This window comes from Chlorocebus sabaeus, chromosome 7 (assembly GCF_047675955.1).
Source record: "Chlorocebus sabaeus isolate Y175 chromosome 7, mChlSab1.0.hap1, whole genome shotgun sequence".
Classification (NCBI taxonomy): Eukaryota; Metazoa; Chordata; class Mammalia; order Primates; family Cercopithecidae; genus Chlorocebus; species Chlorocebus sabaeus.
Genome location: NC_132910.1, coordinates 51,419,493 through 51,437,131, shown reverse-complemented (window position 1 = coordinate 51,437,131; position 17,639 = coordinate 51,419,493). Strand labels below are relative to the sequence as shown.

Below are 17,639 nucleotides of genomic sequence, written 5' to 3'. Positions count from 1 at the left end.
GCAAACCTAGTCCTGAGGAATCTGGATTCTTAGGAAAGGAAGAGTTCAGCCAGAGTCCGGAGAGTTGTAGAAACTAGCTAACCAAGAGGAGAAGCAGAGAAGGTGTGCTTAGCACGAAAAACAGCTGCAAAGATCTAGGAGGTAAGAGAGTCGGCTTCAATACTGATTGTAAGAAAGAAACAGGAAGATGATAGGTCGCTTTGAAATCTGAAGGGTATCCTTTTTTTCTGTATTCCAGTTCTGAGACAGCAGATTTTCAAGTCGGATGAACAGATTTGAATTCTTACTTGTGAGGCCTTCCTTTATTACTTACTTGAAATAGGAGGCCTGCCCTTCCTTTCTGTTTCTATTAGCTACTTTATTTTTCTCCAGATATTTATCACCATATGATGTACATTATATTTTACTTATATATTTGTTTATTGCTTGTTCTTCTCCCAATTGTAAATTTGTGATTGTTTTATTCAACACTGTAGCATCTGAAATTATGCCTAACGGAAAGTAAATATTTGTTGTTAGTAAATATTTGTTGAAGAAATAAGTCCTCATTCTCATCTGTTACTTGATTATGTGAATTTAGGCAATTTACTTAACCACTCAAAGACTGGTTTTCTCATTGGTTAAATAGCAATAATGTCTACCAAATGAGGAGTAAATGAGATAATTTGTGTAAAATAATCAGTATAATAAAATTCTGTAATTCTTTATGTGAAATCTTTGTGACCAAATGCAATTTGGAATTCAGAATTCTTTGTATTTTAGAGAGGTACTAATATAGTCGGTTCTCCACATCTATGGGTTCTGCATCTGTGGATTCAACTAACTGTGAATTAAAAGTATTTGGTGAAAAATAACAATACAACAATAAAAAATAATACAAATTAAACAACCAATAAAGTGTAACAGCTGTTTACATAGCATTTACATTGTCTTAGGTATTATTTATAACCTAGAGATGATTTAAAGTACATGGGAAGATGCATAAAGGTTATATGTAAATACTACACCATTTTATATCAGGGATTTGAGCATCCATAGATTTTGGTATTTAAGGAGGGAGGATCCTGGAACTAATCCCCTGTGGATACCAAGGAATGACAGTGTATTATATATTATACATCTTAGAGTCTAGGGCAGCAATCCATAACAAATAGTAATATATTGCAGCAAAACATACAGGTATTCACACTTAAATGGGATAAATGAAGATTCTGTAGTAGCTTCACATCTTTTCAGGTCAGATTTTTGCCTAGAGGCAAAATCTAAGTCCAGTTCAGTTTTTTATGCAGTAAAATTAGTTATAGAATGACTTTGATTTTTCAGAGCTTTATGGATATTAGAACATTGATATGGGATGGTGGACCACCAGTACCTAACACACAGTAGGTGTTTTATAAATGCCCCCCATTTCCTTTATTTCTATCACATAGTTTCTAAACATTTCTAGGAGAATGAGTCTCTACACAGGTGGGGATCATTCTCTTCTTTTGTTTACAGATACATGTCAAATACCTAGAACACTGGGCATAGTAGGTATTCAATAAATATTATTGACTAAATAAAGGAAATGTCATGTTTTTGAAATAAAATTGACATATGTTAATGTTTTTTGAGTCTCTAAAGTAGAAAAATCCAATTTTAATTTCTGTAAATTTGTATAATTTTATATTACTTGTCCTTTTAACCTCCAATTTCATATAACAAATGATAGATGCCTTCATTATATAAAGAAAGCTAAGGCTCATTTACTTCGAAAATATTTACTGAGACCCTATTATGTGCCCAGCACTGTGATATCTAATAGGTTTAATAGTAAAAAAAAAAAAAAAATCAATCTTGTCTCTTTTCTTTGAAAACTTTGAATCAGTCTTTGCAGTTCTTTTGCTGCCAGTGTCCACTTATACCCTAGATCATTTCGCCAGTCACTACCTCTCTCTACCTCTGTTATCAAGCCACCCACACATGGAACACATCTAAAGTTGCAAAGTACTCTCCAAAAATTTTGAAAATGTACTGTGGCTTTTGTGAAAGTAAATTACTAGATTGTGGAAGAAGGTTGGCATCCACTTGTACTTAATGTTCTCTGTTCCATTCAGAGTATTTCTTTTCTAATCCTAATGTACTTTAAATACTCCAGGCTTAAATCTGTTAAATATTTAAGGTACAAACTGTATGTATATAATCTTTAGAAATGTGCTTATCACAATGAAAATCAGGGATAACATTTTTTGAGTACCATGTTATATTTTATCATGAGATGTTATCTTTTTCAGAGAGGGACACAGATAAATTATCTTTGGCATAACAGGGCTGGCTGGGTGCAGTGGTTTATGCCTGTAATCCCAGCACTTTGGAAGCCTGAGATGGGAGGATCATTTGAGGCCAGAAGTTCAAGACTAGCCTCAGCCCCAACATAGCAAGACCCCATCTATACCAAAAATAAATAAATAAATAAATAGGCTAATTTAATTTGACATTTAAACCATAGAATACTGCAATTGTTTTGCATGTACTAAACTATTGCTTTGATAGTTGGTTAGATCTACATTATGCAAGAACAAAATTTTTGGAATGTAATGCATGTTCATTCTTAGCTGTGACACGCTTTTGAAGAGTTTTGGAATTACTTTATCCACTTACGAGTAGTAAAAAATTGTTCATATTGTCTCATTTTAGTTACAATATATGTTCTGACTTTCATCCACGATTATTATGGGCTTTGCTTTACTTCTCTGTACTTGTGATACCTTACACTAAGGACATTTTCATGGTGTACTCTTCTTAAACTGGGGAAGAGGTTGGAGGAATGGTCTGTGATAGAAAAAGAGAATGAAGTAAACTAATCCTTAAAGGGATAAGCTATCATTAGATTTTGAGAAAGAGTCCACAGATAGTTCTTTATACCATTCTAATAAATTAAAAAATTAGAGATATTACATGACCGTCTTCCTTGAAATTTACATTATAACACACTTTCTTGTTCACAGCATAAACAAATGTAAAAATTACTATGAAGTACTTGGAGTTACGAAAGATGCTGGTGATGAAGATTTGAAAAAAGCTTATAGAAAGCTTGCTTTGAAGTTTCATCCAGACAAAAACCATGCACCTGGAGCAACAGATGCTTTTAAAAGTAAAGTAAACCTTTTAAAGCAATTTTACTAAGCTCTCTTTAAAATTCACTTTATAGTGTTTCAGAATATTAAATTCTGCTTTTGGACTGGTGCATTTAGAGACCAGCACAAGCAAGGGTCTGGAAAATCCTTTAAAACTTCAGTATTAACTGGTCATACCCGAAGTCAAACGAATGCAGTTTGGCTTCACAAAAGCAATATTCCAGTTCTGATACAGTCTTAAGTAACTTTTCTAGGCACGTATGCATGCTTTCTTGTTTACCAGGAACAAGTAGGGTGATGATTATGCATGAGCTTCTAGCGTGTTGCCATCTGGTTCTAAATGAACTAAAAGCAAAATATAGTTTTTGTGAGTTTTTAAGGTACAATAGACTGGAACTTGGATATTTAAGAAAAATCTCCCCAGAGTTCTTTTATTTCTATTAAACTTTGCCCAGTTTTTTCATTTTATATATGTAGTTTTAGCTAATGTCATTTTTTCTTTTTAAAAATATCATTCCTCTTGCCTACTATTTATTTTTTGTTTTCCATCCCAATAGTCTTTAAATTTTTTGCCAATTTAATAAATGTCAGGGAAGTGATTTTGTCATTTTATATTTTGTTAAATACAATTTATTTGTAATAATTAATTTCTAATTCATAGTTAAATGCCTAAATTTGTGATTGTCATTCTTGTGAATTTGGCATTCATAAAGCCAGTGTATAATGTTTACAGTACAATGGTGGGGTCTTAGAATCACTGGAAATAGATACTCATTTTAAACATCTTCCAAAAAGATAGAAGAATCAATTGGTCCTTCATGAAAATACTGATAAGATTGTTTCCAAAACAGTTTCGTTTCTTGAAGGAAGTTGCCAAGGAAAATACATTTGGGAATTAATAATATATTCCAATAAAAGCCACTGCCAAAGTGGTGCTGGTGACAGTAAATTACCACTGTGACAGGGAGAGACGTCTCAGTTTGTTTCCTTAAAGTAAAAGTGGCATGTTGAAAGTACAGGAAAAGCTTTACTCGAAAACACTAACTTGCAAATTACATTTCCATCAGTTCATTACCTGAAGAATGTGTCCAGAAAATAGTGCCATTATTTTCTTTCCTCCAAATACACACCTTTATTAAACAAAAGTAAAGCTTTCATTTTAAAAAATAACACAGATAATAGCACTTAGGTTAATTTATAATTCAATAGTACAGAAAGTTGGGAAATTTCTGATGGAATTGTCAAGTAGAATAAATATTTGTTTAATTTGTTTTATAGCTTGAGTCTAATGTATGCAATCACAGAGTTACCAGAAAATGTAACTGAAATCTTTAAATAGCTAATTTATTATCATATATTCCCCCAAAAGCTAAAAGTGAGTTTAGATTTATGAGTTCCACAAATTTAATTTAAAGTTTTTTGAGTTTTAAAAACGTTTAAAATATTTTGGCAGTGGATTATTCATATGTTTGTGATCTGCTAAGTGATTTCAGTGTTAATTCTTCATTAATGCTAAGAACATTAAACTATTTCTTCAACTTCTGTATTGAAGTCATATTAGCATCTTGGAATAACACTAAATGTATGTAACATATTTCTACAGCCTCTGTAGTGTTTTGAATAGGTTAGCAGCATAGATGTCACCTAAGGAAGCCAGCTAGACACTCAGTGGGGTTTTACAAAGCTGGTTATACTTTTGTGTGGTACATTTCAGAGTTTAGTGCTCTGCTTTGCAAAACTAGAAACTTAATGCTTACCAACATGCCAGGAGATGATTTATATCTAGAGGAGAGGATCACATTGTTCAATACACAAAGAGATTACCTGTAAATCAGAATGCCAGTTTATTAGTCCCAAAGAGGATCAGAATAGGGAATTGGCTGATGAGCCCATTTTTCACTGAGTGGAAACTACATAGAAAACTCAAGTTGTAATCCACAAATGCTTGGCTAGTAACAGTAGTTAATTAGAAAATATTACAGATAGCATCATCACACAGAAATGGCAGGTTTCATTCATTTAGCATACAGGATCTTCTCATTGTCTTCTGTATCATCTTATTTTATTTTTAACCAACCAGTCTGTTTTTGGAATACTAAGCCATTTATCTCTGAGCAAAGACAATACTGTTGTCTTTTTTATAAAAGCTAAAGTATGGATTGATTGCTCTGTAATTACTAAAACACTTTTTTCAGAAAATGGAAACTACTTGCTTTTATTTCCTTCAAGAATAGAAAATGAAGAGGTAATTAGTAATTAAATGAAGAGATGTTTCATTTGTGTGTTTTGTAAAGCTTTAAAAATAAAAAAGATTGTTCTCAAGGAGAATGAACTCATAGGTTCATGTAGCTATTTTGTCTTTCCAGTTAGGATTATAAGTTTCCCAAGTGGGGAGTGTTTTATTTACATGTAAAGTGACTTGCAAGATACATATAAACATATTTTAAAAAACATTTTAATGAAATGAGTCCCTTTCCTTTTTTCTGATGTAGACGTCTTCAAAACATACCCATTCTACATTATCTTCAAAGATTCCCAAATATTTCAGAGACTATTTGAATAATACCTGTGTCTATTGACATACACATGAATGTAGTAATAGAGCATAGATTAGTTGTTTATGTGTTTTCTTGACAAGTAATAGTGGAATGGGAGTTGTTGCTTGTATTAGTTCTGGTAGTTCAATATGAACATCTAGAGTATATCTCTAAGTACAAAGAGTTTAATTCTGCCATTTGGGTTAGTTCTTGTAGAGAAGTACAATGAGAGAATCTGAGATATATTCTTCCCCAAAGAATTTATAATTCATAAAGGGGAGATAAACCTTACACAGAACTTTTGTGATATAGTAATGCCTCACATTTAAGAAACATCTTACAGTTTTTCATTCCCATTTTTAAATTTAATGCTTATTAAAAAATCTCATGAAATCGTTAAGAGACCAGTGTCATCCTCATTTCAAAAATAAGAAAATTGAGACTCAGATTTACCCAGGATCTCACAGAAGACCAACTATATTTAAATACTAAAACAGACTACAGATGTCCAAAGAAAGGTTAGAAAGATGAAGTCTCATTGTGAGCAGAGTAGTTGGAGAAGCCTTCATAATAGTTAGAATTAAGGTTAAAATTAAGAATTTTCTTAAGAGTTAGCATGATGTCTATGGTTAGAGAAGAGAGGGGATAGCAAAAGCTTGGCAGCGAGAATGAGGTGGGTGATCTAAAATTCCATGAGGACTTCCACTTTCAGGAAGATACGACAGATATACTTTTCCCTATTTCTCCCAATGAGTGCAACTGAAAACCCCAAACATTAATATATAAAATAAAGAAAACAAACAAAGGAAGACTCTGAAAGGTGGAGAGAAAAAAGGTAGACCAACTAGGTAGGGACCTCGGGATTCAAAGAACAACACAGCAGTTAGTTGCTTAGGTTTTTTTGGTTTTTTTTGTTTTTTTTGTTTTTTTTGTTTTTTGACGGAGTCTTTCTGTGTCGCCCAGGCTGGAATGCAGTGACACAGTCTTGGCTCACTGCAACCTCTGCCTCTTGGCTTCAAGCAATTCTCTGCCTCAGCTTTCTGAGTAGCTAGGATTACAGGCGCCTGCCACCACACCTGGCTAATTTTTTTGTATTTTTACTAGAGATGGGGTTTTCACCATCTTGGCCAGGCTGGTCTTGAACTCCTGACCTTGTGATGCACCCACCTCAGCCTCCCAAAGTGCTGGGATTACCAGCATGAGCCACCGTGCGTGGCCTACGTATTCTTTTTTTACCCCATATATGTCCCAGATTAGATGCTGGAGGAGTAGGTAACACAAAAACACCAATAAGTATAGAAAGAAAAGCCCCAAGAAAAGCCTGCCTTATCTAGCCAAATGATCAGGAAAGGGATAGCCTAGAAAGACAGAAAAACAGTAGCCACTCTACTGCAAACACCACAGGAAAAACTGTTGCCCCACTCTGACCCACACTAGCAAAGGCTGAGTAGAGAGCCTAGACTACCACCTCCTCTATGCTGTAATGAGATGCTCTAAGCTCCCTCCTGGGATGGTAACAGAGAAGGTTAACTAGATAGCTTAGACTTTCATTTATGCTGGGTAGTAAGAAAGGCTTCCCTCACAATGTCAGTGGGGATCATGTGGACTTTCACCTCCACCTGGCAGTGAAAGGGTGCTCATTCTCCCTGCTGGGGTAGTATCAGAGGTAGCCTAATGTACAGTCAGGACTTTAATCACCACCCAGAGGGTAACAAAGTCATTTCCTTATGGTGTCAGTGAAGTTAAATGGAGAACAGTAATGAAGCATCTCTTCTCCTCCTAGCCAGCGAGATATAAGTGGAGGTCTGATGTTCCCATAAGGGAGCTTCTGTATCTATCCAATGGGACCCTTCCCCTTGAGTGTCTTCAGAGGCCAAGGGAAAAAACCTGGACTTCCACTCCCACTTAGGAACAATGAGATGGTATTCCCCCTTCTCTGCTAAAGTGGAGTCAGAAGAATACAATAAAAACAAAATATATAAATAAGATCCAGACTCTCATAAGATAATACCCCATATTACGAAGTTTCAGTTGAAAATTACTTGTCAGTCTAAGAACCAGGAATATCTCAAAACTATAGAATGTTTATGATCATATAAATGTTTCAATGGGTCGTCATATGTTTCAATGAGCAACTACAAATAAGCTTAAAACAAAATAATCTTTGCAAAGCAATAGAAAGTCTGAGCAAAGCTATTAAAGTATAAAGAACAAAATAGAAATTTTACAACTCAAAAATAAAAACTATCAGTAAGTGGAATAAACAGCAGAATGGACAGATAGAGGAAATAATTGGTGAGCTAGAAAATAGAAAAGTAGATGTTATCCAATTTGAACATAGAAAATAAGCTCAAATGAAAAAGGACATAGCCTCAGAGACTAGTGGGACTATAGCACCAGATCTAATATTTAGGTGATTAGTGTCCTAGAAGAAAGGGAGAAAGAAGGCAGAGCTGAAAAGGTACTCAGAAAATTAAAGGTTGAAAACTTCCCAAATTTGGCAAAAGATAGAAGCCTATAGATTCCAGCTGAATGAACCCCAAACTGATAAACCCAAAGAAAGCCACACCAAGACACATCATTGTCAAACTTTTGAAAACTAAAGACAAAGGCTTGAAAACAGCAAAAGAGGAATGACACTTTACCTATAGGGGGAAAAGCAATTTAAGTGACAGCAGATTTCACATCAGAAACCACAGAGGCCAGAAAGAAGTGGCACATATTCAAGTGCTGAAGGAAAAGGAACTGTCAACCTAGAATCCTATACTCAGCAAAAATATCTTTCAGGAATGAAGGGGAAATCCAGACATTTGTCAGATGAAGGAAAAATGGGAAAATTTGTCATGAGCAAATACAACCTAAGAGAATAGCTAAAGGAAGTTCTTTAAACAAAAGGACACAATAAAAGAAAGAATCTTGAAATATCAAGAGGAAAGAAAGAACACAGTACTCTGGTATTATTTGTGGTGCCCCAAAGTTTGTATGTTGAAACCTAGTCACAAATGTGATGGTATTAGGAGGTGAGGCCTTTGGGAGCTGGGATTCTACCTTGTGAAGACACAGTTAGAAGGAACCATTTGTGAACCAGAAAGCAGGCCCTCACCAAGACACTGAGTCTGCCAGTGTCTTGATCTAAGCCTCAGCCTCTGTAGCTGTGAGAAATAGATTTGGTTATAAACTATCCAATTTATGATATTTTGTTATAGCAATCTGAATGGACTAAGACACATGGTAAGCAAAAATATGGTTAAACACAGTATACTTTTGCTTCTCTTGAGTTTGTTTGATATTTGAAGCAAAAATTACAACATTGATAAGGTTTTAGATGTATGTAAAGAAAATATATAAGGCAATTATTTTTTTGTTTGTTTTTTTGAGATGTAATCTCTCTCTGTCACCCAGGCTGGAGTGCAGTGGCACAATCTCTGCTCACTACAACCTCCGTCTCCCGGGTTCAAGCGATTTTCCTGCCTCAGCCTCCTGAGTAGTTGGGATTACAGGCATGCGCCACCACACCCAGCTAATTTTTTTTTTATATTTTTAGTAGAGACGGGGTTTCACCATGTTGACCAGGATGGTCTTGATCTCTCAATCACGTGATCCACCTGTCTCAGCCTCCCAAAGTACTGGGATTACAGGCATGAGCCACCGTGCCTGGCTGGCAATTATGTTTTAAATAGGGGAAGATAAAGGGAAGTAAAGGGAGGTAAGGATTCTGTACTTAATTCAAACTAACAAAATGATGACACCAGAGGATTATAAATTATGTATATATTATGTATATATAATACATATAAATTATGTGTATATAATGTATATATAATGCCTAGAGCAACCACTAAAAAGTTATACAAAGATATATACTCAGAACAGACTATAGATAAGTCAAAATGGAATTCTAAAAAATGTTCAAGTAACTAACTCACAGGATGTCAGGAAAAAGAAAACAGGAATGAAAGGACAGAAAATAAAAAATAAAATGGCAGGCTTAAACCCTAACTTATCAGTAATTAAGTGACCTGTCTATGCCAATTAAAAGTCTTTTGGTATAATACGTTTTAAAAGCATGATTTCACTAGGTGAAGTGGCTCACGCCTATATATTCCTAGCACTTTGGGAGGCGAAGGTGGGAGGATCAGTTGAGGCCATGAGTTCAAGATCAACCTAGCCAACGGTGAGACCCCCATCTCTACAAAAAATTAAAAAATCATCTGGATGTGGTAGCACGTGTCTGTTATCCCAGCTACTTAGGAGGCTGAGGCAGGAGAATCACTTGAGCCTGGGGGGTTGGGGCTGCAGTGACCTGTGATTGTGCCACTGCACTCCAGCTGGGGTAACAGAGCGAGACCTTGTTTTAAAAACAAAACATGATTTTGCTGTATGTTGTCTACAAGAAAATTATTTGATAACACTATGTCCAGAATAAAAATAAGATTGAAAAACTATATCATGCAAATATTAGTCAAAAGAAAACAGGAGTTGCTATATTAATATTAGAGCAAGTAGGTTTTAGAGTAAAAAAATTACCAGAGTAGTACATTATGAACATGTACATGATAAAAGGGTCAGTCCTTTAAGACATAAATGTATATGGACTGAAAGACAGCTGCAAAATATGTAAAGCAAAAACTAATAGAACTGGAGGAAGAAATAGACAAAGTCACAGTTATAGTTGGAGACTCTGATACCTCTCTCTCATAACTGATAGAACAATTAAACAGAAAATCAACAAGAATATAGAAGAACTAAACACCACCATCACCCAACAAGATCTAATCAACATTTATACATGCTGCTCAACAACAGCGGACTGCAAATTCTTTTCAAGTGCCCACAGAACACACAGGAAGATAGACCATATCCTGAGTCATAAGATAAACCTCCACTAATTTAAAATATTGAAATCATACAAGTATGTTCACCAGCCACAATGGAATCAAAGTGGAAATCAGTCACACAAAGGTAATAGGAAAACGTCCAATCCTTGGAAACTGAACACATACTTCTAAAGTATCCACGGGTCAAACAGGAAATACCAAAACAAATTTTAAAAAATATATTGAACTAACTTGGTCAGGCACGGTGGCTCACGCCTGTAATCGCAGCACTTTGGGAGGCCGAGGCGGGTGGATCACAAGGTCAGGAGATCGAGACCATTCTGGCTAACACGGTGAAGCCCTGTCTCTACCAAAAATACAAAAAGCCAGGTGTGGTGGCGGGCACCTGTGGTCCCAGCTACTCGGGAGGCTGAAGCAGGAGAATGGCGTGAACCCAGGAGGCAGAGCTCACAGTGAGCCGAGATTGCGCCACTGCACTCCAACCTGGGCAACAGAGCAAGACTCCATCTCAAAAAAAAAATATATATATATATATATGTATATGTGTGTGTGTGTATATATATATGTGTGTATATATATGTGTATGTGTGTATATATATATAAAAAACTAAAAATGAAAATATAACAATCAAAATTTGAGAAGACCAGCTGAAGGAATGCTGAGAGGAAACTTGTAACATGAAACGCATATGTTAGAAAAGAGGAACAGTCTCAAATCAGTTATCTATGCTTCTACCTTACAAATCTAGAAAAAGAATAGCAAAATAAACTCAAAGCAAGCAAAAGAAGGAAATTATAAGAGTAGAAATCAGCAGAATTGAAAAGAGTAGCAATAGTGAATATCAATGAAACAGAGCTGGTTCTCTGAAAAAAATCAATAAAATTGAAAGACTGACCAAAAAAAGAGAGAAGACAGAAATAACCATTCTCAGAAATGGTGTCAGAGACAAGGATATCACATCACTGCAGACATCAAAAGGATAATAAGAATACTATGAACAATTCCATACACATAAGTTTACAAATTAGATAAGATGGTTCAATTAGTTGAAAAATACAAATGATCACAACTCAGTCTGATATAGGTAATGTGAATAGCCCTATAGAAATTGCTGTGGTTTGGGTATATTGAAATTTGATCCCCAGTGTGGCAGTGTTGGGAGGTGTAGCCTAGTGGGAAGTGTTTTTGTTATGGGGGCAGATCCCTCATGAATGTCTTGGTGCTGTTCTCACAGTAGTAAGTTCTTGCTCTTTTGAGACTAGATTAGTTCTCGCAGGAATTGATTATTTCCTGAGTGAGTGGGTTGTTATAAAGCCAGGACACCCCTCAGGGTTTCCCCTCTTTGCACCTGTCTGCTTCCACTTTGATTTTCTCCACCATGTGATGTAGCACAAAAGCCCTCACCAGAAGCCAAGGCCATGCCCACAAACTTCTCAGCCTATAGAACTGTAAGCTAGTCTCAGGTATTCTTCTATAGCAACACAAAATGGACTAAGAACTGTTCAGTGAATTAAAGTTGTAATTACAAAATTCCTAAAAAAGAAATATCCAGACTCAGATCCCCCCCACCCCCCCTTTTTTTTTGAGACAGAGTCTTGCTCTGTCGCCCAGGCTGGAGTGCTGTGGCATGATCTTGGCTCACTGCAAGCTCTAGTTCCCAGGTTCACACCATTCTCCTGCCTCAGCCTCCCAAGAAGCTGGGACTACAGGTGCCCGCCACCACACCCCGCTAATTTTTTGTATTTTTTAGTAGAGACGGGGTTTCACCATGTTAGCCAGGATGGTCTCGATCTCCTGATCTCGTGATCCACCCACCTCAGCCTCCCAGAGTGCTGGGATTACAAGCGTGAGCCACCGTGCCCGGCCTTCAGATCCTCTTATTGAAGAAGTCTATCAAACTTTTTAAGGAAGAATTAAAACTAATTCTACAGAATCTCTTCCAGAAAATAGAAGAGGAAGAGACATTTTCCAGTTAATGTTAAGAAATGTTTTACCTTGCTTATATCAAAACCAAAGACATTACAAAAAAACAAAAACAAAACAAAAAAAAACTACAGACCAGTATACTTTGTGGAATAAACCCAAACGTCCTTAACAAAATACCAGAATTTTGCAGTATATAAAAAGAATAATATACCCCAAACAGTAGAAGTTTATTTGAAGATAGCAAACTCAATTCACTATTTGAAGATCAATAAGTGTAATCCACCACATTAATAGACTAAAGGAAAAAAAATCCCACGATTATATTAATCAGTGGAATAAAAGCATTTGATATATTTCACCACCCATTCATGATAAAAACTGTCAGAAAAAATAGCAATAGAAGGGAACTGCCCAAACTTGATGAAGAGCAACTACAGAACTCCTGTAAGCTAACATTAAATGGTGAAAGACTGAATGCTTTTCCCTTATGATCAAGAATAAAGCAAGAATGTCTCTTTACCACTCTTATTCGACAAAGTGCAGGAAGTAGTAACCACTGTGTTAAAGAGAGAAAAAGGAAATAAAAGGCATACAGGTTGGAAAAGAAGAGCTAAAACTACTTATATGCAAATGACATGATTATCTATGTAGAAATCCAAGGAATCTACAGAAAAAAACTATAACTACAAAGTGAATCCCATAAGATTGCAGGACACAATATAAATATATAAAAAATTAATTGCATTTCTATTTACTAGCAATGAACATTTAGACACTAAAATTAATAATACATTAGCATTTACAACCATACATACAAAAAAATACTTAGATGTAAATTTAATAAAACTTGTATCAAATTTATATACTGAAAGCTATCCAATATTGATTAAAGAAATCAGAAAATAGCTAAATAAATGGACTGAAATATCACGTTCATGGGGAAGATTCAACATAGTAAAGATGTCAAGTCAGCCGGGCGCGGTGGCTCACACCTGTAATCCCAACACTTTGGGAGGCCGAGGTGGGCAGATCACCTGAGATCGGGAGTTCTAGACCAGCCTGACCAACATGGAGATACCCTGTCTCTACTAAAAGTACAGAATTAGCCAGGTGTGGTGGCACATGCCTGTAAGTCCAGGAGGCTGAGGTAGGAGAATCACTTGAAGCTGGGAGGCGGAGGTTGCAGTGAGCCAAGATCGTGCCATTGTACTCCAGCCTGGGTAACAAAAGCAAAACTCTGTCTCAAAAAAAAAAAAAAAAAAAAGATGTCAAGTCATCACAAATTGATATACAGGTTTAACACAATTCCTGTCAAAATCCTAGCAGGATTTGTTTTGTAGATAGGAGCAAGTTTTATTCTAAAATTCATATGAGGGGAAGAAAGAACCTGAATATTTAAAAGCATTTATTTTTATTAAAAGAATGTAGTTGGAGTAATCAGTGTTCCTGATTTCAGGATTTACTATATCAATAGTAAACAAAACTGTGTGGTATTGGCAGAGAAATATACACATAGATCAGTAGAACAAGATAGGAAACCTAGAAACAGACTGATACTAATATAGCCAACTGGTTTTTGACAAAGATGCAAAAGCAATTCGATGGAGGAAAGACAGCCTTTTCAACAGTTGGTTTTGAGGCAACTGGACACCCATAGGCCAAAAAATTAACCCCGACAAAAAGTATCATCCCTTATACACAAAATGAACTCAAAATAGATCATGAATGTAAATATAAAACATAACACTTAATCAACAATCATGGGAGTAAATCTTTAGGATCTAGGGCGAGGCAATGATTTTTTTAAGACTTAACCCCAAAAGCACAGTACATAAAAGGAAAAGTTGTTAAGTTGTACTTTAAGATTTTTAAAGTTTGCTCTGCCCTATTACAAGGATGAAAAGAAGCTCCAGGATGGGAAAAAAGATTTGCCAGGCACATATTTGACAAAGGACAGGTATCTTGAATATATTAAACATAAAGAACTCCCAACACTCAAAAGTAAAATAACGGACAATCCCATTAGAATGGTCAAGAAAATGAAGACATATTCCATTGAAGATGATATACAGAGGGCAGATAAGCACAGTGAAAGATTTTCACTGTCATTCATTAGTCATTAGAAAAATGCAAAGAAAACCAAAATGGGATATCACTACACATTTATCAGAATGGCTAGACTGAAAAATAATGACAATACCAAATGCTGGTATGGATGCAGAGAATGGATCACTCATTGTTGATGGGATACGTAATGACACAGCCATTCTGCACAATAGTTGGGCAGTTTCTCAAAAATATATGCAGCTACTATACAACCCAACAATGCACTCCTGGAGATTTATTCCAGAGAAATGAAGATTTATGTTTACACATAATCCGGTACATGAATGTATGTAGCAATTTTATTTGTAATAGCCAAAAACTAGAGAAAAACTAGATGTTATTCAGTGGTAAATGGTTAAACAAACAGTGGTACATCCTTAACCAAGGACTACTACTCACTAATAAAAAGAAATGAACTGTTGGCAAATATGACAACCTGGACCTCCAGAGTGTTATGATTTACAAAGCCAATCCCAAAAGGTTTCAATCAATTTATATATCATATAATATAATCCCATTTATGTACTGTGTTATTTCATTAATACAATATTCTTGAAATGACAAAACTGTCAAAATGGAGAATAGATGAATGGTTGTCAGGGGTTGGGAAGGGAAGGAGGAGGAGTTGGATGTGGTTATGAAAGATCAGCATGAGGGTGGTATTAGAAATGTTCTCTATCCTGACTATATCAGTATCAATATCCTGTTTGTGATATTGTAAGATAATTTTGCAAAATATTACTATTGGGAAAAATTAGGCAAAAGGTATAGCGGATCTGTGTATTAAAAGTTTAAAGAAAAATAAATGAAGTAGAAGGTACCTTTTGGTCAGATAAGTGAAAATGAGGTAGAAATGCATTTTGTAAAACTTTTGAATACCAAAATAAATTTTGGATATAATTATTTAGATAATAAGGAACTGCAAAAAATCTTGATTATATGGGTATAACACAAAGTAAATGAATAGAAAATTGCTCTGGCCACAATATATAAATTGTCTTATGTGTACAATTTTAGATTATGACAGTATTTCTCAAATACCATCTAAATATCTTAATGTTTAGAAATTACTTTTTCTAAAAAAGGAAGCCTTAAAATAGAATTGAGTTGCCTATATATTAATAGTTTTAAAGTATTAAAACTATTAAAGTAGCATTGTTACATAACATGGGATAGCCCTTTTAGCTTATAGATGTTAAATCCTAACATTGATATTGTTACTAAAACTACAATTTTAGGAGACTGATAGATAATGCTTCTTTTTTTAGGTATGAGTTAATACCTTGGTGTTGTTTGTAAGTACATTGTTTCTATCTTTGACTGTGCTTTCCCTTTGAAATAATTCATAAATGATGGCTACATTTCTGAGTCACAGATTCTTTGAGAATCTGAAGAAAGTATCTCCTCAAATAGATGGACCATCCACCTAATTTTTCATATAGCAGGGTACACATACCACCTGAAAGCAATCTCTGAATCCCAGTTTTAAGAAGCTCGATTAGAAGAAAATATCCGGAATATTGTATACAATTAATTTCAGTATAATGTGTAATCATCCAAAAACAACTACCTAATGAGCATCTGTTTGCTTGTACAGTATCTATGGCAGCCACCACATGGGATCCAAAACTATTTTTAAAATATTGCAAAATATTGTATTGCAAGAGGCTTACAATCTAGTTTAAGAAGCAAGATGTATTTATGAAGTCATTATTAGAAATGTCAGAATAATAAAAATAGGGTAGTTCCTAGTTTTAGATTCAAAGCATTACAACTTGTAAATTGCTAAATTTGTAAACTTTAACAATTTTCTGGTTTAGTTTCAGGTAGTCTTTTTTTTCAGCATGACATTAGTTTTTGTGTGAGGCAGCCTTTTATAATATAAAAACTTTGCTTGCCAACTTTTACTCATTTCTTTTTCAGGGACTGGAAATGCTTATGCTGTTTTAAGTAAATTCTGGTAACCAGTGTACCATTACCTCTTGGATTTGGGACTGTGAGATGGGAAATAGAATTATTTTTTATAAATAAATGTTATGAAGGTAGCAAAGTGAAACAGAAAAACCGAGAACTGTCTGTATTTATTTAAAAACTAATTCAGACTTTATGCTGGACCTTGAGGATATGGCCATGAAAACATAAACACAGTCCCTGTCTTAACAGAGTTTACTGTTTTAGGGGATAAGTTGTGCGAGATGATAGAATGAAAGAATAGCTCATGCAGGCTCCAGGGTGCAAAAAATGATTTTTGGTATAGGCTGCATAAAGAGAGTGTACTTATTGTGCTAAGAAGAATTTGAGTTCTTGAATTTCAGGGCCCTCATTTGTAAGGTGGGGATAATAATGGACAATGTAATAAGGTATTGGGTGCAGAGCCTGGCAGTTCTTAGGTACTCAATAAGTGGTAGCTACTGCTATTGTTATTTGTTTAAACCACTTGAAAAATGGCTTAAGAGGCAGGATTTTAGGAGATGGAGCACAATATTTAAAAAGGAAGATGGATATTCCTTTGTTTTCAAGGCAGTAGAGAGACTTGTCTGCTATAAAAAGTTGTATTGAGAGATAATATGTGTAATTGTACACAATGTATAGCTTTAAAAGAAGGTATTTTTAACAATTTTCTGAATTAGTTTCAGGTAGTCTTTTTTTTTTTCATCATGACATTAGTTTTTATGTGGGGCAGACTTTTATAATATAAAAACTTTGCTTACCAACTTTTACCCATTACTTTTTCAGAAATTGGAAATGCTTATGCTGTTTTAAGTAATCCAGAAAAGCGAAAACAGTATGACCTCACGGGCAATGAAGAACAAGCATGTAACCACCAAAACAATGGCAGATTTAATTTCCATAGAGGTTGTGAAGCTGATATAACTCCAGAAGACTTGTTTAATATATTTTTTGGGGGTGGATTTCCTTCAGGTATTTTAATGTAATTATAGATACTATATTTTATGAAGCTACAGAGTCTTACCTCCAGTTACATTATTTAGAGATGTATCTATCTTTTCTCCTACATTTCTTGTAGTGTTATGATCCTGTGATGGTTTTTCATGAAAGCAGGAGAAAAATGTTAGGGTTATTACTTTTATAATAGCCTGCCTTTTTCCTAGAA

The 17,639-nt window shown here is 35.0% G+C and overlaps 1 protein-coding gene across 2 annotated transcripts in view; it reads left to right on the top strand.

Moving 5' to 3' along the window:
• DNAJB14 (DnaJ heat shock protein family (Hsp40) member B14) overlaps nucleotides 1-17,639 on the top strand; it is a 51,033-nt gene that overhangs the window by 21,258 nt on the left and 12,136 nt on the right. For both annotated transcript variants that reach the window (XM_007999385.3, XM_007999386.3), the window contains 2 exons: nucleotides 2,988-3,133; nucleotides 17,261-17,446. In XM_007999385.3, the coding sequence (XP_007997576.1) occupies nucleotides 2,988-3,133; nucleotides 17,261-17,446 (332 nt within the window). The remainder of the gene's footprint in view (nucleotides 1-2,987; nucleotides 3,134-17,260; nucleotides 17,447-17,639) is intronic.